Genomic DNA, 21,531 nt, shown 5'->3' with positions numbered 1-21,531 from the left:
CCAGAGCTGCCGTGTGTCCAGGTGTCCTGTCCCTGAGGGGCTGTGGACACCGGGGCCAGGCTGGAGCCATTGGCAGAGGCTGTCCCAATGCTTGAGTGAGGAAGCGAGTGGGGACGACACTTGTGGGGACAGACCACCCCCCCTACTAGCTTCCTGCGGTCAAGGGAAGGACCTGCGGCCTGTGGGTTGTCTTGCCTAACCGAGGTACACTCCCTTCCCTCCAGGTGGCAGGGGCTCCAGGGGTACCACTCCAGCTGTGATCGGCTCCCCTCCCCTCTCCCCGCCCCTCGCCATCCCCCCTGTGTGGGAGGGGCTCCAGCTGTGAGCAGCTCAGGGTCCGCAGCCTGGTGCTGAGGGGCCTTAGCTTCCATAGGCCAGGATGGGGTTACCTGCCAGCTGACCCTTTGGGGTTCCATCTGTGGCCACAGGAACAAGCGTGGAGAGCTGGGGTTATAGCCCCCTACTAGGCCACATGCATGGTTGGGGCACTTGGGATGGGGGGTTCCCCTCCTCTACTTGGAGCCACTTCTGGCTCAGATGTGGGGTGCTCTCCTGAGGCCGCCCGGATCAGCTGAGGTCATGGGCACACACTGGCCCGACAGGCCACCCGGCTGTGGAACCTGAAAGGACTGGGAGAACTCTGGGGCAACTCCGGGCTTTCACAAATGGGTGGGCATGCAGTGAACTGAAACCTTCTTCCTAGTTCCACTCTGTGACCCTGGAGGCCAGAGCAGGGCATGAGTTCTGCTTTTGACCTGAACAGGAAGGACCCACGGTTCCATTTTGACACTTCTAGCTCCTGATTGTAATTTTGGCAGGGACCAGGGAGCAAGGTCCCTCCGAAAAGACAGCAGGGTGAGGCTGGGTGGAACTCAAAAGGACTGGGAATTCCCAGGGGCACCCTGGGGTCCTCCTCCACCCAGAGCCTTTGGTACACATGCAGAGGTTATGGGAGAGCAGAGGCTCGGGCACGATCCACCCCACGGGCACCCAGAGCCCACAGGCCACAGCAGGGGCCACAGCAGGGACCACGTGGCCGGCCACACAGGCACACCTTGGGCCGGAGCCTCTGCGGGCCCAGATCTGGGACCCCGAGGCCACCGTGCTGGCCAACACCATCAGCAGTGCACTGGGCAAGGTATTCAGGGCGAGCCTGTTCATCTTGGTTTGATCTTGGTTTCTGATAAAACACAGCCACTTCCTGTCCGCTGCCTCTGGTTTGCTGGCTTCTCAGCACTCTCTCCACTCTCTTAGTATCAGATTAAAAGGCCGCAGCCCTACAGGTTTCTCAGACCTGGGGGCTCATGTGCCCAGGAAGCCCTGCCATCCCTCCTGGAAGCTAAGCTAGAGGAGGTCTGTCACTTTGGGCCGGATCTGGGTCCCTGGGACACTTCCAGGGAGGGGGTGGGCAGCAATTCCCTGAGGGCGGAGCCGGCTGGCTGGGTCCCACGCAGCAGGCAGTGGGTTTGAAGGTGCTGCCTCCACCTCCAAGACCCAATGCCAGAACCAGCATACCAGCCTCCCGCCCCGCCCCCGCCACAGTGCCTGGGGAGCATCAGTACCAGTCAGTGATGACCCAACGTCCGGTCCAGGCCTCACTCCAGGTGCTGGGTTTCTAAGGACAGCAGGTGCGGAATAAGAAAAACACAATGGCGGTGGCCTACAGCTGGTGGCTGCAGATAAGGCAGGTGGTGGCTCTGCAGGACTGTGTGCTGGCCACTAGCCCAAGCTCAAGTGCCCGACGCAGAGTGAGGCCAGACAAACCGAAACACCTTGGAGCAGCGAAAAGCTTACTGCAGGGCCGAGCAAAGAGATTGTGGCTCAGGCCCCACCCCCAAATCCCCGAGCTCCTCCAAGATTTCGACAAAGCATTTTTAAAGCCAAAAGGAGGGAGGGGGCTTAGCAGAGTATGTGATCAGTTTGTGTCCAGTTCTCTGATTGGTTGATGATGAGGTAATAGGGCAGGATCACAGGGGTTAACATTATCAGTCCTCAGGATCCAGTAGGTCCCGGGGCCGTGTGTTCATGGTCATCATTCAGTCAGCTTCTTCTGTTTGGTGGGGATTTTAGCTTCTGTAAAACAACCTAGGAAATGTATCTCAGAGACTGTTATCTAGGTACTTCAGGGAGAAACTAAAGCTTCTGTGACTGCCACATGGCTGAATTACTGTTTAAATTCTTACCAGTTCTCCCGGCCCAACTGCCGCTGTTACTACACATTCACATCCTTTGATCATAATTCCCCAGCCAGGCCTGGGAGACCACAGCTTTTCTGTAAACAAGAGGCAAGCAGAGGATGGGGTGGGCAGGGCCTGTCCAGTCACACCTCCTCGCCCTGGGGGCAGGCGTCCAGCAGGCAGCCAGCACAATCCTGGTTCTGCCTCCTGCCAGGAGGCCTGGGCACACCGAGTCTCTGCTCCAAGCTCAGCTCAATTCGCTGAGGACTCAGGGCCACAAAGGTGACACAGGGCCCTGACCCAGAGCCTGCCACCCCTCAGGCACACCTGTGTGGTGTGTGTGTGTGTGTGTGTATGTGTGTCACTGGCAGGAGGCCCACTCCCTGCTCACCCTTGGAGGTCAGGATGGCTCAGCGGAGTGGAGCACATGACCAGCTCAGGCCTCCTCCCCTGCTGGTCACACAGCCTGGGTGAGGGGGTAAGGGAGACTGACCTGTGTGGGCCCCACCCCACCGCTGAGCAGCCCTCAGCAGCAGGGACTGGGCCTCCCAACTCTGTGTCTCCAGGCCCAGAGTCTGGGGTCTGAAGCTATGTCACTGCCCCTTCCCTCCTCAGGACATGCTGCGCCAGTGCCCCCAGCTGCTGCTCCTAGCGGGCCTGCTTGCCCTCCAGTCCGGTGAGTCCCACGGGGGTGGCTCCTCCCGGGAACAGCGGGACCCACCCTCACACCCTCCTGGGCGGGGCCTTAGGAAAGGCCCTGCTCTGCCCTCCCCTGCCCCTCTACCTGGGGCTGACCTGGGCCCCACCCCGCTGAAGACAGCATCCCGTGGGCCCTGGTTTCCTCCCTGCTTCCTGATCCTCCCATTGGCCCTCGTTCTCCACCACCCCTGCCTGCGGGCTTGGTCATCCATTCACAGCCCCCAGCCCCTCATTGTTGCCCTTGGAAGGCCTGCCATCTCTGGGAGAGGGGGGTCGACCGGTGCCGGATCACCAGCCCGTGTCTCTCTCCCAGTCCTGTCCCAGGAGTGCACCAAGTACAAGGTCAGCACCTGCCGGGACTGCATCGAGTCGGGCCCCGGCTGCGCCTGGTGCCAGAAACTGGTAAGAGCCTCGCTGAATGGTGTCAGCCACCCTGAGGGTCCTCTCACCCAGCCTGCCCTTCCCTTCTTCCCTCCTCCTGGGCTGGAGCCCCTTCTCTGCCTCTGAAACTGCCGGCCCCCAGAAGCACTATCACTCTGCTTCCCAGTGGGGCAGGAGCAGGCCAGGGACGCAGCGTTGTCAGAGAGGCAGACAGACAGGCAGACACAGTGGTGTCCCCAGACAGCCTGGCAGAGGCAGATCTAAGTGAAACCACTGGGTCGGGCCAGGTGCAGCTCATTGGGCCCTGGAGGCAGGAGCCCTGGGCAAGACAAGGAAGAGATACGTGTGGGCAGAGCTGCTGCAGCCCCGGTTCCCTGTTAGCCATCCACTCCCAGAACCGGGAGGAGTGGGGAAGCTCCCTACTGGGTCCTGAACTCTCTGCTGTCCTTACTTCATGTTTTACTTGCAAGACCCTCTGGGGAAAAAGGCAAAGGCCCAGGACAGCCAGGATGTAGGGGAACTCCACCTCCTCCTGGGGAGGACCCCTTCCCTGGGGACCCCCGAGATACTGACCATTCCCTCCTCCTGGAGACCCCTGAGGTTCAGACACTGCAGGTCTGTTTGGAAACACATGCGTGCACACACATTATTATTTTTTCTCAATTGTTTGAGAGTAGGTTGCAGACATGAGCCCCTTTGTCCCTTAAGGTTTCCAGGGACTTTCTCAAAAACAAGGTATTTACTTACAAAACCACAATGCATTTATCAAAGCCTGGAAATTTAACACAGTACTTTACTCTGATAAAATTTACACAGCTCAGGGCTTCACTGGTGGCCCAGTGGTTAAGAGTCCACCTGTCAATGCAGGGGACACAGATTCAATCCCTGGTCTGGGAAAATCCCACAGGCCGTGGAGCAACGAAGCCCCTGCACCACAGTTACTGAAGCCCATGCCCAGCGAAGGCCCAGTGCAGCCAAAATAATAAATAAGTAAAATAAATAAAAAGACAAATTTACACACCTTGTACAAATTTTGCCAATTGTTCCAATAATGTCTTTGCTATCATCCCTGCCTCACTGATCAATATTATAATCCAGGATTGCACATTGCATTCGAATGTCTCTTTATCTCCTCAAACCTGGAACTTTCCTCAGATATCTTTGTCTTTCACATCCTTGACATTCCTCAAGAGTTTAGAACAGCAGTTCTGCAGAATGTCCCTCGTGTGGGTTTGTCTGGCATTCCCTCTGACACAGCCTGGGGTGGGCCTTTCAGCAGGAACCCCCAGGGCTCCGGCTGTCATTCTGTCCTAGTACGGGCGATGACAGCCTAGACCACTCAGCTGAGGGAATCATCTGCCAGACTCTCCACGGTGATGCCAGTATTTCCCCTTTGCAATTAGTAAGTAATTTGTGGGGAGATGCTCTGAAGCCAGGAAGCACTCTGCTTCCCTTGTAGCCTACACCCACTCACTCTAGTGTCCATTGGTTGATGGGAGCCTGAATCAGTTATCACTGGGATGGTTGCAGAATGGTGACATTCCTGTTCATGACTCCCTCCAATGCCTCCTAATGTAAGAGGAATATTTCCTTCCTGCACTCTCCCTCTCTCTTTCTCATCGGTGTGGACCCATAGATGTTTCTGTTACTCCGTAGCTTATATGGTATCACTTTCACTTTGTCATTTTGAAGCTCAAATTGTTCCCCATTTGGCCATGGGAGCCCTGGGGCTAGCCCTGTGCCCGACTAGCACACCCCAGCATCACTTCCTGAGCTCTCTCTCTGGAATCAGCAGGCGCTCCTGGCCCCTTGGCACTTGCCTGGCCACCACCAGAGGGTTCCTGGTTCCCTTCATGAGAAGCCAGGCTCCCAACATCCACAATACATTTCCACATTTCCTCCTCCTTTGACTCTGGGGAAGTGGTTACAGAGTTGCTACCACAGCACTGCAGGGAGGAGATGGGTGTGGTCTGCATGCTCTTCTGCTGGCAAGCAGTCACAGTCCAGCTTGCAAAGTCCCTCCTCAGGGTGGGTTTCTCCCTTCCCTCCTGTGAGCTTCTGGTTTGCATCTGAAATGCAGTTAGGCTAAATTGCTTCTGAGCAGATTCCATTTTAGGGATTTTTTCCCCCTCCCCATTCCTGTTAATTTTATTTCCCTAACACTTAAAGTGGGCTTCCCAGCTGACTCAGTGGTAAAGAATCTGCCTGCCAACACGGGAGATGCAAGAGATGCAGGTTCCATCCCTGGATCAAGAAGATCCCCTGGAGGAGGAAATGGCAACCCACTCCAGTATTCTTACCTGGAGAACCCCATGGACAGAGAAGCCTGGCGGGCTAGAGCCCATAAGGTCGCAAAGAGTCAGACTCGACTGAGCCACTAAGCAGCTCGCAGGCACGCAGCAGTAAAATCTTTAATAGGGTTTCAAAAGTGAAGCCAGTACAGAGGCAGCTCAGGAAGCACCACCCCTCTAGTGGCCACGCCCCTTTAGTCTGGCCCTGCCCCCCAGCTCTCTGGCCTCCTTGTTGGTTGTTCAGGGGCTCGGCCATGTCTGACTCTGTGACCCCATGAACTGCAGCACAACAGGCTTCCCTGTCCTTCACCATCTCCCAGAGCTTGCTCAAACTCATGTCCATTGAGTCTGTGATGCCATCCAACCATCTCATCCTTTGTCGCCCCCTTCTCCTCCTGCCCTCAATCTTTCCCAGCATCAGGGTCTTTTCAAATGAGTCAGCTCTCCGCATCAGGTGGCCAAAGTATTGGAGTTTCAGCTTCATCATCAGTCCCTCCAATGAACACCCAGGACTGATCTCCTTTAGGATGGACCTGTTGGATCTCCTTGCAGTCCAAGGGACTCTCAAGAGTCTTCTCCAGTATCATAGTTCAAAAGCATCAATTCTTCAGCTCTCAGCCTTCTTGATGGTCCAACTCTCACATCCATACATGACTACTGGGAAAACCATACTTTGACTATACACAACTTTGTCAGCAAAGTAATGTCTCTGTTTTTTAATATGCTGTCTAGTCATAGCTTTTCTTCTAAGGAGCAAGTGTCTTTTAATTTCATGGCTGCAGTCACCATCTGCAGTGATTTTGGAGCCCAAGAAAATAAAGACTGTCACTGTTTCCCCATCTATTTGCCATGAACTGATGGGACTGTATGCTATGATCTTAGTTTTCTGAATGTTGAATTTTAAGCCAACTTTTTCACTCTCCTCTTTCACCTTCATCAAGAGGCTCTTTAGTTCTTCTTCACTTTCTGCCATAAGGGTGGTGTCATCTGCATATCTGAGGTTATGATATTTCTCCCGGCAATCTTGATTCCAGCTTGTGCTTCCTCCAGCCCGGCATTTCGCATGATGTATTCTGCATATAAGTTAAATAAGCAGGGTGACAATATACAGCCTTGACATACTCCTTTTCCAATTTGCAACTAGTCTGTTGTTCCATGACTGGTCCTAACTGTTGCTTCTTGACCTGCATACAAACTTCTTAGGAGGCAGGTAAGGTGGCCTGGTACTCTCATCTCTTTAAGAATTTTCCATAGTTTTTTGTGATCCATAGAGTCAAAGGCTTTAGTGTAGTCAATGAAGCAAAAGTAGATGTTTTTCTGGAACTCTCTTGCTTTTTCTATGATCCAAGGTATGTTCACAATTTGATCTCTGGTTCCTCTGCCTTTTCTAAATCCAGCTTGAAGATCTGGAAGTTCTCAGTTCATGTACTGTTGAAGCATAGCTTGGAGGATTTGTAGCATTACTTTGCTGGCATGGGCTGCTGCTGCTGCTGCTCCTAATTCGCTTCAGTCGTGTCCGACTCTGTGCAACCCCACAGACGGCAGCCCACCAGACTCCCCCGTCCCTGGGATTCTCCAGGCAAGAACACTGGAGTGGGTTGCCATTTCCTTCTCCAATGCATGAAAGTGAAAAGTGAAAGTGAGGTCGCTCAGTCGTGTCCGACCCTTAGCGACCCCATGGACTGCAGCCTACCAGGCTCCTCCATCCATGGGAGTTTCCAGGCAAGAGTACTGGAGTGGGGTGCCATTGCCTTCTCCATGCTAGCGTGTGAGATGAGTGCAGTTGTGCAGTAGTTTGAACAGTCATTGGCATTGCCTTTTGGGATTGGAATAAAAACTGACCTTCTCCAGTTCTGTGGCCACTGCTGAGTTTTCCAAATTTGCCAGCATGTTGAGTGCCTCTTATCAGGCCTGTCTGGTTGTTATCCCCTAGTCTCCCTCTGTGGGAGGAAGCCAGACCCACCAACGCGGCCCCTTGGCTCTCCCTGCTGCAGCGACATCCAGGGGGCCTTCATGGGGGCAGGGTGGTCATGAGGAAAGTGCCCTGGACCCAGGACCCCCACGCTCCCCCCTGTCTTTTCCTTCTGATCTACTTGGCCCAGAGCCCTGGCCTCTATTCCGGGTTCCCGGGGTGCCCGGGCATTAACTGGTAGGCCAAGAGGGGCACCCGTGTCCCTCAGGAGAGAGCCACTCCCTGCCAGCAAGGCACTGCTGAGGAAGGGGTTGAAAACCTGGGCCAGCTGCTCGATGGGCCATGGAGGGTACCCATGGGTCTGCCTGGAGCTGAGATGCTGGCCCTGAGCTGCTTCCACTGCTGGAGGCTGTGGGGAGAAGCCCACTGGCGCCAGGCTCTCCTGCGACCCCGAGCCTTGTGAAGAGGCTGCCCAGCCCCCCCCATCCCCGCCCCGCCCCCCAGGGACCTCTTCCTGAACAGTGGAGCAGATGAGGGGGTCAGCCTGGCACAGCACCCACAGCATGGGCTCCCATATTTCCTCTGTGCTACCCCTGACCCCTGCCTCCCCCAGAACTTCACAGGGCAAGGGGAGCCCGACTCCATTCGCTGTGACACACGAGCGGAGCTGCTGTCAAAGGGCTGCCCAGCTGATGACATCATGGAACCCAAGAGCCTCGCTGAGACCCGGGACAGCCAGGCGGGCAGTCGGAAGCAGCTGTCCCCACAGGAAGTGACGCTCTACCTGAGACCAGGTAGGCTTGGCTGGCTAGGGGTGGGCCGGCCCTAATGGCGCATGTATCCATGTGTCCCTGCCCCAGGAGGATGTCCCCAACGCCCCATCTGCAGCTGGTGCCTAGTCTCGCTTTTAGCGCTGAGTTCTGCGTCCTAAAAAAAAGGGAGAATAAACCATCTGGAAAACACTCCTTATCCCTCTCTCAGAAGATGAGGTATTTTTTGGCTGAGTGAAGGCTCTGATAAGGCCTGTAAACTAGGAACCCAAGTAAACCTTTGAATCAATGTTGCCCACCTGACTTAACCACAGACCCAGGTATAGGACACAGCTCTCTGTTAGCACTCCAAGAAACATCCTTCAGGAAGGTGGCTTGGTGGAACAGCAGGGGGTTATGGTGGACGGCCCTGGGCAGGGCTGGGGTAGCCACATGGGGGAGCTGATGCTGGAAGGTGGGCTGGCAGAGGGGACTTGATGGTCATGGCTTTGTCGAGCACCAGGCATCTACCTGAGAGCTGGGGACACAGGCTATTTGTATTGACAAGGAAAGAAGTCGTTACAAGTGCAGGTGGTGATTAAGATGACGAGGAGCAGAAACTAGGGCAGCTGGGATTGAGGAAGTGGGGGGGGTGTCCCCAGGATGGCCAGGGAGCCCTTTTGGGCCCTGGCAGGTTTGCTTAGCAGCTGGTGGTAGAGAAGGCGTTACCAGGGAGACCCAGAGAGATCCAGGTAGAACTGAATCTCGACAGTGCTGGATAAACAATGACCACTTCTTATATCTTCTTGTATCCAGCACATCTTGTATCCAGATGGTCTTCTATGTCAGAACGTGTGCTTTGCCTGAAATCGGAATCTGAATAGGCGTCCTGCATCCTATCCACCAGCCTCAGAGAATGGGGGAGTCCTGAGGGTTCTGAGGCCTGCAGAGGCATCAGTGCCCCCGAACCCCCTCATCCCCAGACCAGGTGGTACACCCTGACTCTCTCCCAAATCCTGGCAGGTCAGGCAGCTTCGTTCAGCGTGACCTTCCAGAGGGCCAAGGGCTACCCCATCGACCTGTACTACCTGATGGACCTCTCCTACTCCATGGTGGATGACCTCGTCAATGTCAAGAAGCTGGGGGGTGACCTGCTCCGGGCCCTCAATGGCATCACCGAGTCGGGCCGCATTGGTGAGGCAGCTACTCCATCTTCCCCTGAAACCCCAAGCCCCGGTCCCAGGCACCTCTGCACCTCTGCACCCCAAGGGCAGGGCGCCAGGCCCCTCCCCACGTGCCGGGCCTTCCTACCCCGCTCTGGTAAGAGGCTTATGACCCCTCACTGTCCCCCAGGTTTCGGGTCCTTCGTGGACAAGACGGTGCTCCCCTTCGTCAACACGCACCCCGAGAAGCTGCGGAACCCCTGCCCCAACAAGGAGAAGGAGTGCCAGCCCCCGTTCGCCTTCAGGCACGTGTTGAAGCTCACTGACAACTCCAAACAGTTCGAGACAGAAGTCGGGAAGCAGCTGATCTCGGGGAACCTGGACGCCCCTGAGGGTGGGCTGGACGCCATGATGCAGGTGGCCGCGTGCCCGGTGAGGCTCCGTCCTGAGCAAGCCTTCTGAAGCCCAAATAAGAGGAAATGACCCTGGAAAGCAAGACCCCTTTGCCGCCCGATCCTGGTAGTCCCCCTACTTCCAGAGCCCCTCAGAGAATAAGGTCATCCTGGCCAGGCTCGCCCACAGTTATGTGGTTTCAGTGTCAGTGCCGGCCACTCCCCGGCCACTGCTGACCCCTCCCACGTGGTCCTGTGCTGCACTGTATCTGTGACGTCAGTGTTACAGCGTGTCGATCCTGTTTAGCCACGCAGTCCTGTCGCCTTCACAGATGGGATCCCAGCCCTCCAGGTGCTCTGGTCCCTGGGCACACCGCCCTGCCTCATAGACCCAGACTTTCACGTCTGTGTGATTATCATGGTTCATGACACGTGTTGCTGACGTGCCCACCTCCATCACCTCCTCACCCCAGTGCCCATGGCCGCTTTCCTGTGTTGGCAGTGCTTTTCCACTGAGATAAACATTTCTAAGTATTTTTTCTTCTTTGGGAGTATCTCCTTAGGAGGTGCTCCCAGATCTGAGCTGACTGGGCATGGAGGATGCAGTGTTCAGATGTGCATTCCTATCCCCTCGGTGTCCCACACCCGCCCAGGCATCGGGGAGGCTGTCACCCTGCAGACACTTCTCGGGTTCCCCTGAGCGCTGGAATCTGCAGCAGACACAGGACCCTGAGTCGAGCAGCTGAGGCCTTCTGTGCTCCCCGTGCTCCCTAGAAAACCCAGGTGTTGGGGGCACACAAGGCCCCCATAGCAAGCTCAGCCTTGGCTCCTGCAGTCTGTGGGGGCCCCACTGGGGAAACCGAGGCAGGTCATCCCCACCGTCTCTTTGTCAGGAGGAAATCGGCTGGCGCAATGTCACCAGGCTGCTGGTGTTCGCCACGGACGATGGGTTCCACTTTGCGGGCGATGGAAAGCTGGGTGCCATCCTCACCCCCAATGACGGCCGCTGCCACCTGGAAGACAACCTGTACAAAAGCAGCAACGAATTTGTGAGTTCAGCATCCTGGGTGGGAGGTGGGAGGGTGTGGGTCTGCCCCAGGGCAGCGGGGGTGCAGGCTCACTCCCAGCCCGGAGTCCAGAGGGGCGAGAAGGGGCCCTCGATCCCAGGGAGGTGCTTTGATGGCACCGAGAGGGTAGAATTCCCTGGTCTGCTGGCATTGTAATCCCTGGAGCTGCAGAGGATTTCAGAGATGGGACCCTTGGGGCCCTCCACCTGCAGCCTGCAGACTTGAGGCGGGAGGTGGTGGTGGCAGCTCTCAGGGGCCCACCGACTGGGACAGGATGAAGGTGACATCTGAGGTTCCTGTGAGCTTCTGTCTGAAATTGTACATGAGACAGCTATGAAAATAGTGCCACTGTGCTGTTCCCCACTGGCTGAGCGGATGAAGAATCCACCTGCAAGGCAGGAGACACAGGAGACACGGGTTCGATCCTTGGGTTGGGAGGATCCCCTGGAGGAGGAAATTGCAACCCACTCTGGTATTCTTGCCGGGAGAATCCCATGGACAGAGAAGCCTGGCGGCCTACAGTCTATGGGGTCACACAGAGTTGGACACGACTGAGTGACTACGCATGCTGGCGTGCAGCGTCTGTGATCTCTGCCCTACAGCTCAGACACAGCGAGGTGCTGCTCACTCATCTCCACGCTGAGGGTCTGTGAGCCGTTACTTGCCACTGGACTTCTTTTTTGGTGCATTGATCAAGAAGCACACCACAACTTTTAATATTTTCTTGAGTGTATTTCAGTATTGTCCATTTCCCTACTAATCCCACTCTCTTACGTGTTTGCAAACATCACTGGGAACAGCCCCATCACAGCACAAGCAGGGCGGAGCCTCTGCACTCTGGGCAGTCACTTCTGCCTGTAGGGGCTGACGGGTGCCTGGATGGCTTGTCCCCAGCCTCAGGGCTATCTGACTGGGGGTCTCCTCTCTAGGACTACCCATCGGTGGGCCAGCTGGCACACAAACTGGCAGAAAGCAACATCCAGCCCATCTTTGCAGTAACCAAGAAGATGGTGAAAACGTACGAGGTAAGTGGGCTTGAGGCAGGACAAGGTGTTGCAGCTCAAGAGTGACAAAATCTGGGGTGATCAGACTGAGTGCTGCTTCTGCACTGGGTGTGCTGGCCAAGGCCATGTGGGCGGCCCCAGACAGTGAGCACTGTGGAGGGAGGAGCTGACAGGTCCCTGTGGCTCAGTGATCGTGGTTTTGCTACAACATAGCAAACCCTTTGAGTCTGCAGGTCCCATTCTTCACATCAGGAAAAGTTCCTTGTTTTGTGTCCAAGTACATTTGCACATCAGCACTTCTCCCCTCTGCCCGTCACTGGAGGGCTGTTTTACTTGCTGTCTTGTGTTTTCGCTGCTGGGCTCAGCGTGGCGGCCTCTGGCTGTGATGGGCTGGGGGCGCCTCCTGGCCCCTCTCCTCCTCTAAGTCCCAGGCTCCTTCCTCTTGCTTGTGACCTGCTGTGCCTGTGCGGGACACTTGCAGGCCCAACGGTGGGACCAGCCACACCCGCCGTCAGCATTCGGGGCCCCACCTCGGGCACAGGATGCAGGGGGCATCCAGGGAGGAGGGACAAGTGGCCAGGGTGGGTGCAGTGGCAAGGGGGTGCAGCTGAGAGACCACTGCCCCACAAGTTGCCTGAGCACCGGCAGGTCAGGACCTCCAGTCACCACGTCCCCAACCGAATTACCGGATGCGACAGTCTCTCCTCACCGAGTGGCAGCATGGGTCCCAGCACACTCGTGTCCCAGAAGGCAGTGTGGTGAGAGGGCAGGAGCTGGAGATGGAATACGTGGACCCCAGCAAGGGCGAGGCCCCGGGCAGTCACAGGCCTCGCTGAGTCTCAGCTTCCTGACCCCCATTCCTGGAGCTCCTGGGGGGTTCTAGGAGGCCCAGGGTCTGTGTGGACAGTTTACGCAGGACCCTCCTCAGTACATGTTTCTGCTCTGAGTGGAGAGCAGGTGGCTTGGAGGACTTCCCGAGCCCCAGCGGGGTCCTGAGCTAGGAGCTAGGAGCATCACCTGCTCGGTGATGGAGGCCCAAGGTGGGTGGCCAGGTTGTGATGATCCTCGTAAGCCACAAATGGAGGGGACTGGACTCCATTCAAGGGCATCACAGCAGGGTTGGGGGCAGGGACATGGCCCAGCCCTCGGCTCTGCAAGATAAACTGATGGTGTAATTTCCTGTGAAAGATAAGCTAAGCGGGAGAGAGGCGGCGGCAGAGGGCACAGATGGTCCTGGAGGCTGGCCCCAGGCTTGCCTGCATGACCCGGTGCTCCGGCCTGCCTACGAAGAGATGTACCTGGACTGGATGTGGTCCTGCCTGCCAGAGTCAACTGGCACGCTGTTGTTTAATGCAGCCATTGTTGAAATTATGTCAGCTCATTCACACGCTCGGTACACGTTGCTTCCTGACTTCATGCCACATTTTACGATGACCCGTGCCCTTGGTTTGTTTGTGCCTGTCACATCTGCGAGGTGGGGCGGGCCCCCAGCTGTGGCACGTCTTCCCGGCTCTGCTTTCAGTGACCAGCTTGAAATAACCAGGGGGAAGTAGTTTTACCAAGCAAATGTCTGCCCACACAACACTGACCATGCACACAGTAAGAAGTCAAGTGGGGGGTTGTCTGGGCCATCTCACCAGCACGAAGGAAACCCTCAGGGGTGTTACAGAACTGGGTGGACACTGAGGAGTCTTCAGCCCCATGGTTCTGGCCACGGCTACCTGTGTTCTGCCCTGACAGAAGCTGACAGAGATCATCCCCAAGTCTGCAGTCGGGGAGCTGTCTGAAGATTCCAGGAACGTGGTGGAGCTTATTAAGAATGCCTACAATGTGAGTCCCCCGGGCAGTCAGCGAAGATGGGGTCCTCACTGCAGGTCAACAGGAGGGTGATCTGATGCGGAGAGCCTCGGCCTTGTCTGGGCCACCCTCGGGCGCCTCCACTGGGGAGCAATGTCCTCCCTGGTTAATGGCGCGGTAGGTGCCACCCCAGGCCCTCCTGCACTTGGCTGGAGCATGAGCGTCAAGCCCTCTTACAGCCGCAGGGCCTGAGGGCCTCACGGGCTCAGCTTGCTGGGCACACCAGGAAGCGCTGGCAGCACTGGGTGAATTCGGAGCCCTGTGGGGGAGCTCCATCTGCTGCTCCTGCCCTGTTGGAGCCCTAAGCCCCAGCAGGCCCTCCCAAACTCCAGATGCTGTCTGGGAGGGGCTGTCTCACCTCTCTGTCTACCTTTATGTCTCTCTGTTTTTCTCTCTCTGTGTCTGTCTCTCTCATTCACTTAAACAGTTTTTCCAGCTCCTGCCCTGTGCCAGGCACTGGGGTTTCAGTGGTGAGTGGAGAGTTGAGCCCCTCTTCTCATGGGGCTGGGGCCTGTCTCCACGTCCGTACCCTCCACTGGCCTGTCTTGAGGGGCGTGACGTGGGTGACCTGGCACCCACAGAGCTCTCCATGGATGTGTGGTGGGTGGCGGGGGAGGTGAGAGGCATGCCAGCCATGGCCTGGAAGATGAGTCTGATGGCACCACTGTCTCCCCACAGAAACTGTCCTCCAGAGTCTTCCTGGATCACAGCACCCTCCCTGACACCCTGAAAGTCACCTACGACTCCTTCTGCAGTAACGGGAAATCGCAGGTGGACCAGCCCAGAGGGGACTGCGACGGCGTCCAGATCAACGTCCCGGTGAGGCTCCCTCCCAGCCTCTGGAAGGGGTTCCCCTTGGACAGCAAGAGGGTGTGCCCTGGCCAATGGCCTACCAGGGATCAGCTAAGAGGTTGGGCCTGTCCACCTTCGGTCCAGTTCCTTCCTTTTAAAATCCACAAACGCTGTGGCCTGATGTGGACAGACCCCAGCGCCCCCTGGTGGCAAATGCTGGGCATAGCACCACACGCCTAAAAAGGGCATTCCTTCCCCTCTGGGCATCTGCTTTGGTTTGATTTTCCTGATTTTTGTGGTTTTGTTTATTGTTATTATTGTTATGAATTTATTTATTTGGCTGCATCAGATCTTTGTTGTGGCACATGGGCTCTCCAGTTGTGGTGAGCGGGCTTAGTTGCCCCTTGGCATGTGGGATCTTAGTTCCCCAACCTGGGATGGAACCCAAGTCCCCTGCATTGGAAGGCAGATTCTCAACCCCTGGACCACCAGGGAAGTCCCTGTTTTTTGACAAAGACATTAAAGCAGGGGCCACACAGATGATTACAAGCAGGCAGTGAGTTGTTTCTCTAATAGTTTAAATTTGTCATGACCAGGAGTGATTCAACGTTTCCTTTCACCAGCTGTGAATTAATATTCAGCAAAATACTTCCTTTTATTTCTGAATGACATTGAAATTCTTTCAAATATGTGACTTACTAAGTGCATGTGAACTTTGACTGAAATCTCTGCCCCTCTAACTGGGGGATCCATAGCCGAATGTACTCAGTGTTGACTGCCTGATTCCTCCCTGATGTTTCTGCTCTGTCTTCATGTACTGGGTGGAGACTCACTTACGTTGACCGGCAGTGAGGCTGAGCGGGTGCTCCCTGAAGCTCCCTGAGGGCTGAGCAGCAGAGCAGTGTGTGTGTGTGTGTGGTGGGGTGGGGTGGGGGTGGGGGTGGGGCTCTGTGCTGCCAGCTCAGTTCTTCTGGGGCATTCAGGCTCAAGATACACCTTCAGATGCAGAATCTAGGACTTCCTATGGTATTCTGACATCTTAGCCTCCGGGCTTCAGGACAAAATACCTGGAGAAAATATACATCATTTATTAATACGAAGTCACTTTAAAATCCCTTTAAGAGATGCATGATTAAAAGAATTCTAAAGACACCTCCGCGCAAGTCCAGGCCACCTGAGGATGGAGGGTGGGGGGAGCTGGGTGGGGGTGCATGTTCCAGCATGTCCGAGTTTACAGCTCTCATCTTCTCCCTCATCTCCCTTCCTGAGCCCTGGAGCCACCTGGAATGTCCCTGTCCTTTCCCTCTCCCACCGCGATCCACTCCTTCCCTGGCCCAGCAGAGGCAGCACCCTACCAGCCTGGTAGCAGAGGGTGGTGGCCCTTCCCCTTCTAGGCTGTGCCCTTGTTCATGCTGCCCAGAGGAGATCAGAGCAGGGTCATGAGCCTGGGGTCCCATGCTCACCTGAGCTCTACGTTCCCATGACAGATCACCTTCCAGGTGAAGGTCACAGCCACCGAGTGCATCCAGCAGCAGTCCTTCACCATCCGGGCGCTGGGCTTCACGGACACGGTGACCGTGCGGGTCCTCCCCCAGTGCGAGTGCCAATGCCGGGACGCCAGCAGGGACGGCAGCATCTGCGGCGGCAGAGGCTCGATGGAGTGCGGCGTCTGCAGGTGAGGCCTCCGCCCCGCCCCCGGCGCAGGCGCCCGGAAGCAGGGTGCGCTCCGGAGGGCTCTGACCCCGCATTCCCGCAGGTGTGACGCCGGCTACATCGGGAAGAACTGCGAGTGCCAGACGCAGGGCCGGAGCAGCCAGGAGCTGGAGGGCAGCTGCCGCAAGGACAACAGCTCCATCATCTGCTCGGGGCTGGGGGACTGCATCTGCGGGCAGTGCGTGTGCCACACGAGCGACGTGCCCAACAAGAAGATCTACGGCCAGTTCTGCGAGTGCGACAACGTCAACTGCGAACGCTACGACGGCCAAGTCTGCGGGGGCGAAAGTGAGTGCTGGGGGGCCGCGGGACAGAGCCTCGGCCGCATGGGGCCGGGGGCTTTGGCCAGGGCGGGGCTCGGGAGGGACTGAGTCCGAGGCGGCTTTGTCTTCCAGGGCGGGGATGGGGTCCGGAGCGGGCCGGGGCTGGGGCGGGACTGAGTCCGCGGCCGCGCTGTCTTCCAGAGAGGGGGCTCTGCTTCTGCGGCACCTGCAGGTGCGACGAGCAGTATGAGGGTTCGGCATGCCAGTGCCTCAAGTCCACTCAGGGCTGCCTCAACTTGGACGGCGTCGAGTGCAGCGGCCGCGGCCGATGCCGCTGCAATGTGTGCCAGTGCGACCCCGGCTACCAGCCGCCCCTGTGCAGCGAGTGCCCGGGCTGCCCCGTGCCCTGCGCGGGCTTCGCGTGAGTGTCCGCCGCCCCGCCGGGCTCGCACCTCCTTGCGGATGGGGAGAACCACTGCCCGGCCCCGGGCGCGGGGCGGGGGCGCGGGCGGCCCGCCCTCCCCAGAAGGCCCTGCACAGACCCGCCGCTCCCGGCGGCCACTCCTCCCAACCCCGCCCGCGCTCACGCCCCGGCTCCCCGCAGCCCCTGCACAGAGTGCCTGAAGTTCGACAAGGGCCCCTTCGCCAAGAACTGCAGCGCAGCGTGCGGGCAGACGAAGCTGCTGTCCAGCCCGGTGCCCGGCCGCAAGTGCAAGGAGCGCGACTCCGAGGGCTGCTGGATGACCTACACCCTGGTGCAGCGCGACGGGCGGGACAGATACGACGTGCACGTGGACGACATGCTCGGTGAGCCCGGGGTGGGGGTGGGGGTGTCGGGAAGAGTCCCCTCCGCGCCCCTACTCTCCACCCCGGGGCCCTGCATCTCTCAACCCGCCCCCGCCGCACCCCCACCATACCCCGCCCCCACCTCATCTCTCAGCCCGCCCCCGTCGTTGTGGGCGGTGGGCTGTCCCACAGTAGAGCTTCCCCAAGCCGAGCGGGTCCTGAGAGCCGGGCGGAGGGGATCGTGGGGACCTCCAGACCCAAGTCCAGCCCTTGCCCTGGAGGGGCCTGCAGAGCTGCTGCTCTCTTCCCCAGATGCCCACTACCCTCCAGTCACCCGGCTCTGCCCAGGACCCAGAGACCAGAGCAGTCTTCATAGGTCCCCCCATGACATAGTCTGGGGACATATGAGCAGGTTCTGAGGGGCAAAGACTCCAGCGGGGCCTGTTTCTGAGGTCAGAGGTCAGAAGGTATCTCTAAGGAGGACAGTTGCAGATAGTTGGAGAAGGTTTCAGGTGCTGGGCTGGGCACTTACTGGACCCCTGAGAGTCCAGGGGAGCCTTAGGTCTTTTCCCAGACATAAAAGGAGGCTGCCAACAGCTTTCAGAGGAGCTTTCAGAAGCCGGACACACACCTGGGAAGGGCCACAGCCCGGCCCAGGCACTGAGCAGGGCTGGGTTGGGGCCCTGGGGGCGGCGTGGACAGAGCCTGCTCTGGAATGTAACTCTGGGCAGGATCGAAAGGGACAGGTGATGAGTGGGGGCAGAGGGTGGGTCAGTTTCAAGGAGGTACATTGAGTGATGATGACATTTTGAGATGGAGGGACTTAGAACAACAGACCCCTGAGGGAATGAGTGTAAGGGTTGGAGCAGCAGCACCCAGAGCCATCTGGACACCAGATCTGAGTACCCCACCCTTCCCACTCAGAGAGGCTGAGGGTACGAGCACAGGCTTCCAGGCCAGCCTCCAGGGTGACCGCAGCAGACATGTGGCAGCTGTCCACCCAGGTTCTTGCAAGACTGGGATCTGCTCCCGCTCTCCCTCCCCAGGAAAGGACCCCCAGGAAGGCATGTGGGGCCCAGTCCATTGTGTATCCCCAGGGCTGCAGAGCCCAGCCTGCTGGGGTGGATGGCTCTCCCTGGGTTTTCAGAGCAGATGTGCCGTCAGGTCTGGATTGGGGCAGCTGTGGCTACGGTGTTTAGTCTCTAAGGACATGAGGCTCCCTGGAAAGGCCAGGGTGATGAACGAGGGAGCACCACGGACTCCGGTGCCCTCAGCCAGGCAGACGGGGGGACTTGCACCAAGTGCGGTGCCACCACGGACTCCGGTGCCCTCAGCCAGGCAGACAGGGAGGGGCTTGCACCAAGTGCGGTGCCTTTGTCGGCAGCCAAAGTGGGCATGTGGCAGTCCAGAGACCCCCACCTGAGCTCAGCAGGAGGCTGGGTGCAGCCCCCTTGGGCACTGGGACCCTGCCTCCCATTCCCAAGGCTGCTGCTGTGAGTCTCCCCGGGAATGCTTGCATGAGGAGAGTCCCCCCTAAACTCTGATACAGTGTGGTCTGGGTGGGAGGCCAGAGTCTGGCCCTGGTTTCTGGCAATCCGGGCCCCCCTTTCCTTCTCTGTAAACAAGGGCCCTCTCGACTTCATTGGGAACCGCGGAGCCTGGCCTTGTGCTCAGCTCTGGGCTCTCCTGGGCTGGGGGCCGGGGCCAGGGCTGGTTTGCTTACTACCTGCCACAGAGATCTGGCAGTGGGACCTGGACACCGTGCAGGGACAGGGCTGACACCCGGGGCCTGGGAGCCGGGGCAGCCTTGACACCACATGTGTGCCCTAGAGTGTGTGAAGGGCCCCAACATCGCTGCCATCGTGGGGGGCACCGTGGGGGGCGTCGTGCTCGTCGGCATCCTCCTGCTGGTCATCTGGAAGGCCCTGACACACCTGAGCGACCTCAGGGAGTACCATCGCTTCGAGAAGGAGAAGCTCAAGTCCCAGTGGAACAACGTGAGTGGCCTCAGGGTCCCTGCGAAGGCCCACCTCCTACCCTCCAAGCCAAGGCGTCCCCACGGGCGTGTGCGCCTGCCCCACCCCCGCCCCTGAACCTCGTCCACCCCCAGTGGACACTGTTGTGGCCCAGAGCCCAGCGCCTTCCTCCCTGTGCTGACAAGCCACGTTTGCTTTTCTCACCAGGATAACCCTCTTTTCAAGAGTGCCACCACGACAGTCATGAACCCTAAGTTTGCCGAGAGTTAGGGGTGCCCGGTGAAGACAAGGCCTTCTGCACCACCCAGATGGGAACACCCCCTCTCCACGTCCCCTCCAGCAGGCTGACCGTGACCCCGCTGCCTCGTGGACGTGGCTGACAACTTCACCGTTAACCAAAAATGCACTGCTTTTTCTGCCCCAGAATGATGGGCGTGGCCAGGTTATTCTATGGGCTCATGGTAAGGGCCAGCCTACCCCTTCTGATATGAATGACTTTTGATAGCAAGTCAGAGAAGGAATTGCCTACATTTTGTATGGTTACACACAGGTCCTTTGTAAAAATTAGCACAGCAGTCTGATGAAGAATTATTTATGTGTGAACTTCTCAGGGTATGAAGTTACATCCCCTTGGTTATGCTGCCCCCAATCAATAAAAAAAAAAATCAATAAAATCTTCTTGTGCAGAAGCTTTCATGGGAGCCAGGCTCTGCTCCTCTGCCACTGCACTCTGAGGGTCCGTGTGGCCTCTGGGCCAGGGCATGGGGTTCTCTTTTTCTCCTTCCTCATCTGTGGCCCATGCAAGCCTCTCTCTGTCCCTACCTGGGTCCCCCTCAAAAGCTGCTTTGAGAAGGAGCAGACCCCCACAAGGGGGTCCCATTGTGGAGCCTGAGTAGGGCTGAGGCAAGATGGGAAAGTGGGCGTCTGTCCCCCTCTCCACTGTCTACACCTGTTCTCGGCTAATGATGGGACAGAGTTTGAGTGTGTTTCTTGTGGGCTGTTTTCTAGAGTGACCTGGAGGTCACGTTGATCCGATGTGTGATGACAGCAGAGGGAAGGTCCCACCGTGATCACTGAGACCTGTGTGTATCTGCCAGTCTCAGTACGCTTGGTATGGGTCAGGGTCCAGGTGTGGCCAGTGAGAGCCCGTGAGGATGGGGCAGTCCTTGGATCCCCAAGGAAGGGCCGTACTCCCGTAAACTAAGATTTTCTGGGACTTCTCTGGTCACGGAGTTGGGAGTCCGCCTGCCAGTGCAGGGGACACGGGTTCCTTCCCTGCTCCAGGAAGATCCCACATGCCAAAGGGCAGCTGAGCCCGTGCACCGCAACTACTGAAGCCTGGTCACCCTAGAGCCTGTGCAACAAGAGAAGCAAGCTCACTGCAGAGAGAGAGCAGCCCCTGCTCAGGGCAACCAGAGAAAGCCCTTGGGCAGCAACAACGACCCAGCACAGCCAAAAATGAAAAACAGCAAAAAAAAATACATCCTCTGAAACCCGGCTGGTGCTGGCTCTCTTCATGTTACACAGGCCTAAGAGAGGCAGACAGATGTTGAGTATGGAGTGCATGTTTGTGATATATATTCAAATGCCTAGACATAGTTTCAGATGAAATTTGTCCTTATTTTTCCCTAAAATATATAATTCTTTATTAAAACCCCAGCATAATGCTTTGTTAAAAAGAACATCCTGTTTATTCAAACAGCACTTATGAAGTTCTGCCTTTGCCAGTCACTGCAGAGAAGATTGGGCAAAGGAGAGACGCTCACTGCCTTCACGAAGGTACACGCAGGGTAGCCTCCCTGCCGGTATGAAATGATAAAGGATGCACGCTGAGAGGGAAGGGCACGCAGTCCAGAACTGAGTTCAGTCACTCACTCGTGTCCAACTCTTCGCAACCCCATGGTCTGCAGCACACCTGTCTTTCCTGTCCTTCACCATCTCTCAGAGCTTGCTTAAACTCACTGTCTGTTGAGTAGGTGATGCCATCCAACCGTCTCGTCCTCTGTCGTCCCCTTCTGCTGCTGCTAAGTCGCTTCAGTCGTGTCCGATTCTGTGAGACCACATAGACGGCAGCCCACCAGGCTCCGCAGTCCCTGGGATTCTCCAGGCAAAAACACTGGAGTGGGTCGTCCCCTTCTGCCTTCAATCTTTCCCAGCGTCAGGGTCTTTTCTAATGAGCAAGGTTTAAAGAAATAAAAGTGCCCATGTCGCCCACCAGGTGGCACTAGAGGGAGGGTTCCTGTGCAGGCGCCTCAGTAGACACCGATTCGATCCCTGAGTCCGGAAGATCCCCTGAAGGAGGAAACGGC

The 21,531-nt window shown here is 57.3% G+C and overlaps 1 protein-coding gene across 3 annotated transcripts in view; it reads left to right on the top strand.

Moving 5' to 3' along the window:
- ITGB2 (integrin subunit beta 2) overlaps nucleotides 1-19,911 on the top strand; it is a 29,316-nt gene extending 9,405 nt beyond the window's left edge. For 2 of the 3 annotated variants that reach the window (XM_027547675.1, XM_027547685.1), the window contains exons 2-16: nucleotides 2,793-2,853; nucleotides 3,190-3,278; nucleotides 8,074-8,254; nucleotides 9,233-9,403; nucleotides 9,563-9,804; nucleotides 10,658-10,813; nucleotides 11,761-11,856; nucleotides 13,576-13,665; nucleotides 14,371-14,511; nucleotides 15,972-16,159; nucleotides 16,241-16,485; nucleotides 16,662-16,881; nucleotides 17,065-17,267; nucleotides 19,077-19,243; nucleotides 19,430-19,911. In XM_027547675.1, the coding sequence (XP_027403476.1) occupies nucleotides 2,796-2,853; nucleotides 3,190-3,278; nucleotides 8,074-8,254; nucleotides 9,233-9,403; nucleotides 9,563-9,804; nucleotides 10,658-10,813; nucleotides 11,761-11,856; nucleotides 13,576-13,665; nucleotides 14,371-14,511; nucleotides 15,972-16,159; nucleotides 16,241-16,485; nucleotides 16,662-16,881; nucleotides 17,065-17,267; nucleotides 19,077-19,243; nucleotides 19,430-19,492 (2,310 nt within the window). In that variant the 5' untranslated portion in view covers nucleotides 2,793-2,795 and the 3' untranslated portion in view covers nucleotides 19,493-19,911. Of the gene's footprint in view, nucleotides 1-2,438; nucleotides 2,460-2,792; nucleotides 2,854-3,189; nucleotides 3,279-8,073; nucleotides 8,255-9,232; nucleotides 9,404-9,562; nucleotides 9,805-10,657; nucleotides 10,814-11,760; nucleotides 11,857-13,575; nucleotides 13,666-14,370; nucleotides 14,512-15,971; nucleotides 16,160-16,240; nucleotides 16,486-16,661; nucleotides 16,882-17,064; nucleotides 17,268-19,076; nucleotides 19,244-19,429 lie in introns of those variants that run through there. The other variant, XM_027547694.1, reaches the window with a different exon arrangement.
- The last annotated feature ends 1,620 nt before the right edge of the window (nucleotides 19,912-21,531 follow it).

This window comes from Bos indicus x Bos taurus, chromosome 1, assembly GCF_003369695.1.
Source record: "Bos indicus x Bos taurus breed Angus x Brahman F1 hybrid chromosome 1, Bos_hybrid_MaternalHap_v2.0, whole genome shotgun sequence".
In the NCBI taxonomy this organism is placed as follows: Eukaryota; Metazoa; Chordata; class Mammalia; order Artiodactyla; family Bovidae; genus Bos; species Bos indicus x Bos taurus.
Note: the sequence above shows the minus strand (reverse complement) of the source record. Positions and strands in the feature narration are given on the sequence as shown.